Raw genomic sequence first — 12,172 nt, forward strand, 5'->3', positions numbered from 1 at the left:
CGAACATCAATCATCTGCAAATTGTTCTAATAAAACTCATTTAAGAATAAAATGCGGAATAGCAGCAGATGTACATACTGTTTCAGAAAGCCAAAAACGGACACACTTCAAACACATAGTTACTGCAATCTCCCAATTAAAAACCACACTAGTCCCACTCCTATTTGGAAAAATCTAAGGCCAAACTTTTTATTGCAATAGCAGCAGGACTGCAAAGTGCAGCATATATCAACAGGTTACCTACACTACCACGTTATTTTGCTTTGCCTCAGCCATCAAAGAAGCATGGAGGTCAGCTGAAATCCCTTGCTCATCACTGTTCCAATGAGCTCCCAGGAAAGGATAGGGGTCATGCCTGGACCCTAAAGAAAAGGTGGATGGCTACATTCAACTCTGAAACAGCACAATACAGGATACCTTCAAAAAAGCTGAAGCAGTTATTGCCAAAGTGAGTTCCCACCCTTGCTTTGCTGGGTACAAAGCAGGGATCTGGCCCAGGTAGATACCAATTTATCAAAAGGCATGTGACCTCCCTCTCTCACAGTGATGAGAGCTCATTAAAGAAAAGTCACCAACTATTACACAGACATTTACAGTGTTATGCAGCATGGGAGTTGCTCATCCTTAAACAATGCTGTCTTTTTGGCTGGCAATTCAGTTTCAAGCAACAAACCTTTCTTGTTGGTCCCAATGATAGGTTTTTTCCTCATTCTAATTTGCTTAAAATATTTAGGAGTGCTCATATGGAAGTGATGAATACGCTCATAATTATGTCCATCTTTATAAGATCCAAACCTACAAAAAATATTCAACAAAGCAAAACCATTACAAAATGTTTTAACCCATGAAATTAAATCATATACTTACTACAGTGTAATTAATACAGAACTTCTGAATGTTCTAGATAGTTTATTTCAGAAAGAGGCCACAACCCTACTTACATATAAATCACAATCTATGTACGCTATCTGACTAGAGGTCTTTGAGTACAATGTAAACATTTAATTACACTGATTGGATTAATGCCATAGGCACTCTGTAAATGGAACTCCAGCTGACAAAGGTGAGCGGTGCATTTCTCTAGTTAAATCCTATGCTCTTTAAGTTTTTTCTACCGACTTCAATGGAGATATAATTTAACTCCCCATAGTATCCAAATAGTCAACCCTATTCTTAATATTGCACATCTCACTTTTGAAAATTATGGTGAAAACTGTAATTTTTCATGCCATATTTAAATCTGAAAGTTTTGACTACTGACTATTATGGTGGATAGATTTGCAAAAGTAAAATGTAGTACTTCCTCAAAATATCAGCGCTAACTAACATTTAAGAGCAGTGCCGTTGTATTTCAGAAGAACGATAGCTAATTGCAAAAAGTTAAACTTCTAACGGGTATAAATTTTCTGCTTGTAGGCAGACATAAAAGAAACAAGAAAAATATTCTGCACTGAAATCAACTGTGAAAAATCTGAATGTGAATGCCAACTTTAGGCAAGTTTCATCATGTGGAAAAAACTGGCCAAAGTCCTGCTTAGACAGGAAGCCAGTGACCGAGTAGTAAATAAAAAGTGAGTAAGTTCAACTGTTAGGTGTATATAAGAAATTAATATATTCTGTATTATGCATGTTAGAGGTAGTAAATATGGCATTGCTGGAAATTGTCTTTCTGTCGCAACCATCCATCTCAAACTTCATGACTATCCCACTGATATTCAGTGCAGAATAAATACCTTTCTCCATATTTCTCTTTTTCTTATGCAATGCCAGTGGAAAAATGACAGCATTCTAGAATTAAACAACTTTTTATGTAAAAAACTAGCCCTTTTTTCTTCTTGACATACGTAACATACTGCCCTCGGCATTCTCCTTAATTTTTGCTCCGGTTATATAGTATGTTTTAAAATGTTTATGCAAAGAGTATTTAACATGTTTATTGTACTTTGTGTTCTAAGTAACAGTATATTAAGACCTCGATCCTCAGAACTGCTGAGAAACATGGGAGATCTCTCATCATCTATAAAATGAGTCACCACACCAGTTGGCAAATATCCCTATCAAACAATCTCAGAAATTAATCACCTGGGTGAAATAAGCATTACCTTCAATTCATGCTGCGACACAGCGGGCTGATTTTCCCAAGGCATATGCCAAGTCAGTAGAAAAAATGGAATTACAAATCAGAAGTTCTTGCCTCCTGATCTTCTGCTCAGTTTGGTACTGACCAGTGCCTCCTACTTTAAGAAAAATTCTGTTCCTAGACTTCCTTTTTACAAGATATCATGTACATCATCGCCTTAATTTCTTATGAGGCACACGGACCTGGGATTGAAATGGATGTCCTCAGGAACTTGTCTGGGATCAGTGACAATTCTGTGATTGTCAACATAGCTATCCAAGTGATCGGGGATCCTAAATTTGGCCATCTGGACTTCTGAATCACTTAAACCAGCATGAGATATGCGGGCATAGCCCAACCTATCAGATAGAAAAAGAGTTAGTTTGAAGAAACAACTCAAGGCAGTTTCACCACATTCTTAATTCATGTATCATTTTTTTTCTGAGTTATTTAACCTATCAACATAACTTTCCATCTGTAAATCTCACATTCCAAAAACTTAAGTGCTCTATAAACATGAGCATCATAACACAATGTCACAAGTAGGAAAACTGAGAAAGCAGAAGTGTTTGACAACAAAAATAAGCTCTAGATCTAGAAACTTATTTTTTAAATTACAGTTTTAGAATATGCATACTGGTATAAGCTCACCAACTTTTTTCACTGAAGAGATTTTGAAATTCAAGAAAGGAACTCAAGCATCAATGGAATGAGTAATGAGTCAGACTGCAACTGGGGCTTTTGTTGCGTCTTTTGTTGCTTTTGTTTTACTCAACACTGTTACTTAAGACAGCTACCTAGTTTACTGGTTTTAATCCTGTGAACACTGCAGAATTTGCAGTTTATTCAGAATAAACTGAATTCCATTCCGCCAAATCATTCTCTTAGTGATGTATGTATAAGCAACTTGGTATTAAAAGATAGGGAGTGCACAGGTCCCAGCAGAGCAAAGTGCTTCAATATGGGCTTAGACAGTTAAAGCTTCCACTGAATCCAGCAGAAAACTTGGCTGGATTAGGTCAGTGTTTTGCTGCATCAAACCCTACAATCATAGTTCAAAATTTCTATCTTCTGTGTCACATACAAATTGGGGCTTAGCCTCCTTCATTTCAGAATGAAACTGCAAAGACAAAGCTTTGGAAAAAACTAGTTTTATGTTACCAAAGGAGATTAGATCTGAAGGCTTTTGTCACAGAAGGATGAAACCTGTGATACTGTCTTTGTAAATTACATTCAGAAATACACCAATTCATCCCAAGATCGATGTTTCACATTACTTCAGGATGTATCTAACTGTCCATACATAATTTTTTAGGGATGTAAGACTCTTCCACAATTACCTACAGAAGGGTGTAAAACTGACTGTCAGAAAGCTATTTAAAACCAATGAATAAACGATCCACTTTAACACACCTTATTACTCCACGATACATAATATAGCTACACCATCTGTCATGATCTGTACTGTCAATATCCTATGAGTGAAAGAGAAAAAAAAAAAAGTCAAACAAATCAGCCAAGTTTTCATCAGAGGTAGGCTTTAAATCAGTAACAGAACCAATGTGTAAACCTGCTGCAGAAAGATGTTCTGACTAAAATATTGTAATAAGGTAGAAAGAAAAAACCCCACCGTTAGACACAGACAAATCAGACAACATTTTTACATCTCTGGACAGAAAACGAAACTGCAGAACTCAGTTTTAAAACAAAAGAATCACAGAATTAGAGGTTGGAAGGGATGTCTGGTGGTCACCCACTCCCAACCCCATGCTCAAAACATCTTCAAGCAGGTTGCTCAGGACCTTATGCAGCCCACTTTGGACTATCTCCCAGAATGGAGAGTTCACAACTTCTCTGGGCCCCTTTTGTAATGCTTGATGACCTTAACAGTGATTATTTTTTCTTCTTCTACTATCTAACTGACATTTCCCTTGTGTCAACTGCTGTCCAGTGCCTTCTTTCACTGTGTAACTCCACCTTCTCTATAACATATCATGAGATAGCTGAAGATTGTATTTGAAAATGTGTATGTATTTTCTTAAATGTCTATTTTCTAAGTTATCAATTTGAAATATTAAGCTGAATGTTTCAAATATCTGTTATCTCTAACTACTAGAAGCAGTAGTGTTTTTACCTGGACATTTCCATTTTCTATTAATTCAGTATAATCTCTGGATCCAGGAGCTGAAGTGATGTATCCCAGAAATACAACTTGCTTAGAGCTAGTCTTCAATAAGTTTGAAACAGCTATAGCCTGGAGTTGTCTGTCCAAGTCCTCTCTGAAAGAAACGGAAAAGACTTTAACATACATACATTTGAGCCCAGAATCTTTGGGCTACAACATAGTAAACCACAAACAAATCTGGTACCTTTTTTATTGCTCACTATTAGAAAGCATGAAAGTTTACAGAAAGCTCACTGATTCAAAATTATGGTCATGGTAGATGTAATTAGGGTTCTTTTTCTAACCATTACAGGAACAACTTTTTCTATTACTGTTTTGTTTTTAGTACTGATCTCATCACTAGGAAATGGGAATGTAAATGCTTTGGTTATCTGAGGCTTTTGTCTGCCTGCACTTGAAATTTAATTGTGCTAGCACAGTATGGTGCCTAACAAAAAGCTCACGTGCTAACAAAACTTTTATGATGGACAGATCATGGTAAAGATAGTCTTAAAGTCTGGGTCACATAATTTATGAAATATAACTTAAGAGCTACTTCATCCCATTAACACTGCTTAATGATATTTGGCAGGTGTTCTACACCTCTTTAACAAGATTTACTCAACAGTTCCAACATGACCAAAAGTGATGGTGTAAGTGGAGCCTGGTAAAATACCACATTGGATCCCATTTCCCATCCTTGGATTTGTTGTAACATAATGTAAAAGCAGTTCTCTTTCTATGATTCTTCGTGTTAACAACTTTAAAAGGTTGTGTAAAGCATCTTCTCTTCCATATTTTGGTAGACTGAGCTAAATATCATTGAGACAGGGAGTTGACTTTGGAATCTGTAATCCCAAAAGAAGAGATGAATTTAAACGGTGCTATGCTTTCTAAGTGGCAGTACTTCTGACTGAAGCAAGTGCATTAGGGAGAAAGAGCACACAGAAAGGAGACAAAAAAACCCAACCATTATACAGAAGCTTGACCTAGGTGTACATGAAGTTCACTGCTCAGCTAGCTGCTCTTTCCAGAATTACACCTCTCCAGAAGATGGGTTCTTTTAAATGACACCGGCATTGTTATATTCCCACATTTTCAAAGTAGTCTTTAAAAAAATTTCTACCTACCAGTATTCTACAGTTTATGTCACCCTAAGCAGCAGATGAAAAAAAGATGAAAAACAAGCAGTTGTGTGTTCCATTTAATTACAAATTAATTCACCTCAAAACACAATCTAATTTGCATTCATTTCCCACGTGTCTCCTATTTTCTCCTTTATCTCATCTCTCTGTGAGGGGACAATACAGTGCTATTTTCTGCTACTTTGACAAACAGTTTCTCAGAGAGGCAAGTTAACCATCTGCGTGAGGCACAGAATGAAATTCCTTTCTAGAGTTTAAATTGGGAGTGGCTTCAGATGACTATATGTATTTAGTAGAACAGAAATCTATAAACAATTTGCATGCTTGAAGCACAGCTTCTATACAGGGGAAGGAAATGGGGATGCTTGGTATGGGATAATGAGAATTCCTACTGCTTTCTGAGCAGCTTCTTTGTGTATTATAATCTACGCCCAATCCCTAAATTTGCCTCTCCATGAATTATAACAAATATAAAAAAAACTCCCAATCTTACTACGTAACCACAAATATACTCAATATTGCAGCAAATAAAACAGAAAACATAGCTACGTGGAGCATCACAAAACTATCCCTTATTAATATTCATTACACACAAGTAATGAAGACACTGTTTTAAGGTAAAGAACTGAAATATATACGTTAACCTTTTCCATCACATATTTGAGTTATTGGTATAATTCTTCGTTTCAGAATCCAGAGATCAGATTTCATCTTCCCAGTTTCATATAGTCAGAAGGACACTGAATGGGTATTTTTGTTGCTTTTTTGGGGTTTCAGAATTGTTAGGTTTTATTTTAGTTTAGTTTTTACTTTAATAAACATCAATTGTCCATTAATGCTATCTATCTGTAACTGTAACAATCTGCACTCATTGTGGAATATAATACATCTGTTCCACATGCAGAAAGTTAGAAGGATGCTGTCCTTCATTGAGGTGTATCTGTAGCCCTATTACTTGTTATGGTTTTGCAGAACTGTATCTTTATATCTTCAGTAACTCAAATATTAGGCACAGCTGAGTTTTGCATGCCACATTTGTCCCTTTTAAAAAATGCTTCAAAATTTTAAACCAGTAGCTATGTCAGAGTATTTCCTCCAATGTGCCTTGTTAGGATCTGTATTACAGCAGCAGATTTTAAAGGGTACAAAAGAAATCCCAGAAGTTCTCAAATTACCATTATGTTACACGACTTTGCACAACATATGTAACAAAAAACCCAAAATACACACTCCTCATTTCCAAAGTGGGCGACAACAAAATCAACCAATTTCCCTGTGAAGTTGACAGTCATGGAGATGGCAGGTGCAATCTCTCCCTCTGGAGATGGAAGGAGGTGATGGGTAGATTTTACAATTGGATACCTCGATAGTGCCATAATCCTACATGAGAAGACGGAAACAGTTACATCATCTAGTTCACAACCATCGCAAGAGTGAACTAAACAGATAAATGTGAGAAGACTAACAGTCACTGAACTCAAACAATCAGACCAGAACACAAACCATGTCTAGCAGATTCTTCTGAATTTGGAAGGTTTTCCTCTAAAATATTACTTAAGTATATGTGTAAAAATGTATTATCAAATTCATTCCTACACTAAGAAAGAGCATTCCATACATATGAATTCTCACACTGAGCCTTTCAAAACCTGCATCCTCAGACAAAACACAGTTTCATACTAACAGTAATTAAAATGTGTTTTATTAGAAGTAGAAGCAGGTAAAAATACATCTTTAAGGCAGGAGATTTCTCATTCTTTCAGCTTCTATTTGGAATCAACCCTAAAACCATTTTGCACCAGGTTTATTCAAAATATATCATGAAAAAAATTTCAGAGAATGACTTTTCTGCCCCATTCTGCATCACGTAAAGAGACAGGCTCTGGAAGAGGAAAGTTACTAAATCCGCCTCACATATGGCAAAAATTAAATAGCCACTGCAATGTCACTAGGAGGTTCCATCTGCCACAGAGACCTGCATATCTCCCTGAGAAAAAAGCCACATTAGAAGCCACCATTTTCCAGTAGGCAAAGATATTCAATGATAGGCAGCTGGTGGTTGGTCAAGCATCAAAGTAAAATCAGACACAAAAAAATCTGGTCAAATAGACATGCACCTTTCTGTGCCTGGTTCCCACTAGACAGCCCAAGGTCGATTTAATGAATTCAGAAGTTCTATTAACTCCAGGTGCCGTTACATTTTCCAACTGCTATCACGTTTTTAAGTCTGAAATCTAAAGTTCTCAGGCCCCCAAACAAAATAATGAGAAAAGGGAATCAGACATAGTAGGTAGAATGCCAGACTTTCAAATTTGTGCATTAAGGGGCACAATGCCATTCTCTGCATCACCAAAGCCAAAGCAGCTTACAGGGGCAGGCACCAAAACCTGATCATTTTTAACAACAAGAAAACTTCATCTGCATTGCATTGTAATGCTAAGGAATCAAAACATGCTCTCAAAGACAAGCTCCAACAAGTGATTATGGTGGTTATCATTCCAGTTATTCTGTGCCCATGTTCTAGTGGAGTTAGTACTGGATAGTGTATTTACATTTATTTAATGTCGCTGTGCATGTAAAGATGACTCACCCCCAAGTGTGATCTCTTGTGCTTGGACCAAAATCTGTGTAAAATCCTAGTCTTTCTCCTAGCCACATTGTTGGATCATTGTTCCCAATGAATGGTTTAGAGGCATCACTCTCTATAATAGTGATAAAATCTGCATCTAAAACGGGGAAGAAAAAGGAAAATCTTTCCAAACTTATAACTATAAATGACCTGTAAACATGATTTATAAATGACTACATAATGTCATCATTTCCCTTTTGATTACACAGGGATGGACACAAGCCCTTCAGGAGTCAAATCAGGGCAAATCTTAACACTGGCAACAAAATCATGCCCAAACTTTTGGTCACTGAGGCTACACGGCCTCTTGTGGAGAGATACGTACTGTCTGGTTGCCGTAGCTCCTCCCCCGTACATAACCAGCCACACATAAGACCGCACTGTACAGCTGGCCTGCACATACCTAGTGCAGACCATTTCAAAAGCATTAGACAATGTGCCTACGCAGATTAACAGCACAGTAGCAAGTCTGCTGCTTTCAACTTGATGAGCAGGCACTACGCAGCACAGCTGCACTTACCTTCATCTACCAAATCCCATTCCGCTCCAAACGGTCCTGTGCAAGAGGGAGCAGGCTGCTGCTGCTGCCAAAACAATTAATCAGCCCATAGCAACCTAGCATCAGCCCCCAGGCATGGTAACAGAAGGGTTCCCAGCTCTAGTGAACTGCTGACCATCCACAGCCACCTCACTTTCTCAGGGCACTGTGGTCCCTCCCTGTTTACATGCTAAAGCGTGGCTTTGTCAGAGGAACGTGACAGGTTCCCCTATATTTTAGCTGGAGGATGCAGGAAGAGCTATGCAGTCCCTCAAGGAACTGGCAGCTAAGACAGACCTGCCCATGCCTGAAGGAAGCTGGAAGTCTGCAAGCTGGCCACAGGCCGGCTGAACAATCCAGGCTCAGCTTGAGCAGCAGGTCAGTATGGCTGCAGCAGCAAGTGCTCCCTCCTTGCTGTGACTCTGCCCCCCTTGGAGTGCTCTCCTATTCTAGAAGACAGATCGAGTCACCACTTCATCCGCAGCCCTTCTAAAAGGAATTAAGACCACCCCATCCAGTGCCACTCTTGCCACATAAGATTTTTTGCTTTTGAAATGACTTATTTAGCACTTTGAAAGCAACGTTAGCAGGAAAAATGGTAGCTCAAAGTACTTTTAAGTGGATTCCCAGATTTTTGCTTCTACATCATTAGTGTAAACGCTGGCCACTGAAACCACTGAGAGGAGTTGATGTTGGTTCCCATCAGGGCATACGGGAGTTCCAGTCACAGAAGCCATTACACATTGCATCTTTATTATTCCAACAAAGAGAAGATGAGCCCAAGGAATACACAACACCACACCTTTAAAGATAACCCCTATTCTGAAGAAGTTAGCCCTCTTCTCTGTGGCTCTCAAAATCAGCTGTTCTTCTTTAGCAAATAGCTTAAGAATCACCAGCTTAACTCTGAATGCGTTGGTGCCTTTCCTGGAAATGCTAATGTCGTATTTTATATAAAAACATACGTGTAACGTAAAACTCCCAGAATACTGTTTCCAGTGATCAGGAATTAAGATTTATTCATTTACATGTTGGCATTTGCTGCCTTTCTGACTTAGGAATTGCTTCTTTTAGAAGTGACACTTCATAACTACAAAGAATCAGGTAACCACTTTTTCTAATATTCATCAGTTTAAACTATAGGTACCAGAAATAAATGCATTCATTACAGTTCATAAGTAAATATGCAAAGATTATAAATAAATACCCAGACATGAGCTATGGAATCACATAAATACAAGAATGCTCCAAATTTCAATTCATGAAACCTCCCACTTGTTTTCTCATATCACTAGACAGCTGACATAGCTCAGCCCTCTGAACCTTTGGTTATGGGACAACGGAGTGAATGACACATGAATTGGCCTGTTCCCTCTTCACTAACTCCTGGGCATCTCTGCCACAAAATCAAGGCTTGCACAGCAGCGCCTGTGCCAGTGCCTTCCCACTGCTTGGGTCTGTCAAGCCTGAGCTGCTCAGGGAAGCCCCGTGGTGCATTCACACCATAGGAGGAGAGGAGAACAACAAGTGCTGGAATGGCAGCAAGGATGCTTCCTAATCCCCTGAGCCGCTTTAAATCTTCAAGCAGCAGCTCCCAGTCTTCCCTACCTCATGGGTATCACAGAAAACAAGTAACACCCACAAGCACCACCGGTCAGTTCCTTTCAATGCACCCTGCAGCAGCACTAACCTTTGGTCCAAAATCTTTATTTCCTATAATTTTCCAACCAAAATCCTGTCCATGAGCCACAGGTTAGACACCCTTTTTTACAGTAAAATCATGACAACTCAACCAAGCTACAACCACTATTTTTCTTTTATACATTGCTCCCAATGACGGAAACAGACTTGTCTGTTTCTCCTCCATATGCCTTGTTTAGGGCATTTTCATTTCAGACCCTTTAGGAATTACATAATGCTTCACATCTAAAAAAACCACAGAGAAGTTATAAAACATTAAATATGATCTAAAAGGATATTTAACATTATTTCATTTATGCAAAGAATTTCTCTATAGACAAGTAACTCATCACCAATATGAGAAAAAGATCCAAAGTGTTTCCTTCAACCAGAAACCTCTTTAAAATACATCAAAAAAATTATCACCTCTGCAAATGGATTTTTTTAACAGAATTGATTGTATTGGAACAGTTGACAAATCCAGGTGAAAAGCCCCTAGACACAGTTTCTTGTGTTAATGCAAGAATGAACTCACCCAGCAGGTGTTCTTACTTCTGCCTCTTGAGATGAATCCTCTCAAATACAAATGAAGTGGAAAAAAAGTTACCTGTCTGATTAAGCAGATTAGCTGATCCTTCCAAATTAGACCATCCTTCATTGTCATAGGCAAATCTAAAAGGCCAGATCATAGCAGAGAAATCTCTTTTTGGAACCTCAAAAAAAAATAAATGGAAAAAAAGTCAAGTACAATTTGACGTTTATGTATGATACCTTTGCAGTGAACAACATCAGATACATGGCGCCATAAAAGACATGCAAGAAGAGATGTTTTAACCAATTTTTTTTTTTTAATAAAGCTGTCAGGATTACAAAAGACTTTAGGTATTTTTGAGAAAAATCTGCTATTGACAAGGAGAAAAGTCATCATAGTTCAAAATAATTTGTACAAGTAACTGTAAATAAATGAACATGAAAGAGACGACAAATTTTTTTCATCTTTCTAAAAGGACCTACCCACTTTTTTCCACATTATAAGGTACAAACCTGGATGAGTTCTAAAAAGCAAGCCACCTGTATATGTTTGTGTGCATGAATACGCACTTGTGTGCAGGCGTGTATACACACACGCACACAATTTCTACTTAGCTCTCATCACCTTTTCTGCGTCTTCTCCTGCATTTGTCATCAGCAATTTCTCTAACAAAAGAAATTACCAACAGGAATACCTGTCAAAAGCAAGTTCCAAAGGACTATTTATGAACTGCCACCAAAGAAAAAAAGTCTAATTCATAATCTCAATCAACTGCATCAAAAATTCAATTTTATATTAATCAATTAAATCATAGAATGGAAACATGTTAATTTATATCTCACCAAAACAGCTCTAATTTTGAATTAAAATTACTAAATATGCAAGCAACACACTCTGACAACTTATAAGTAATCCAAATGCTAAACTTTGTCTGTATTAAGCATCTTCTTTGTTACTATGATTGCAATACCTAATTTTTTGCCAGATCGAAAACGGGAATCTTCTGATTTTTATCCTATTTCCATAACTAGTCTAAGTCTAATCTAAGTCAACCAACTTTTCAGAGAGGTTCAATTCAGGGTTATGCCTATAAATATAGAAGCATATGATTCCTTCAGCTGGAGGGAACCCCAGGAGGTTATCTGTTCAGACTTCCCTGATATAAGATTAGGCTGCTAACAGCATTGTCCAGCCAAGTTTTGAATATAATTCAGGTAAACTTATTTATAAAAGTAACATTCAAATTGAATATATGAGGCAAGCATCTCGGTTTTTTCCTTCATAGCAGCACTACAAATCTCCAAAGAACCAGACATTTCCCATGTTCCACATGAATTTACAACATAAACTTTTTGACTCTTCAGT

General features: G+C 37.7%; 1 protein-coding gene across 1 annotated transcript in view; it reads right to left on the reverse strand.

Moving 5' to 3' along the window:
- Positions 1-12,172, reverse strand: part of CWH43 (cell wall biogenesis 43 C-terminal homolog) — a 36,153-nt gene that overhangs the window by 6,692 nt on the left and 17,289 nt on the right. Inside the window, exons 10-17 of the mRNA XM_086464817.1 lie at positions 10,883-10,988; positions 8,019-8,154; positions 6,659-6,808; positions 4,254-4,398; positions 3,533-3,594; positions 2,323-2,478; positions 674-795; positions 250-362 (exon numbers count right to left, since the gene is read on the reverse strand). Coding sequence (XP_086320943.1) covers positions 250-362; positions 674-795; positions 2,323-2,478; positions 3,533-3,594; positions 4,254-4,398; positions 6,659-6,808; positions 8,019-8,154; positions 10,883-10,988 — 990 coding nt within the window. The remainder of the gene's footprint in view (positions 1-249; positions 363-673; positions 796-2,322; positions 2,479-3,532; positions 3,595-4,253; positions 4,399-6,658; positions 6,809-8,018; positions 8,155-10,882; positions 10,989-12,172) is intronic.

Source organism: Leptosomus discolor, chromosome 4 (genome assembly GCF_034619465.1).
Source record: "Leptosomus discolor isolate bLepDis1 chromosome 4, bLepDis1.hap2, whole genome shotgun sequence".
In the NCBI taxonomy this organism is placed as follows: domain Eukaryota; kingdom Metazoa; phylum Chordata; class Aves; order Leptosomiformes; family Leptosomidae; genus Leptosomus; species Leptosomus discolor.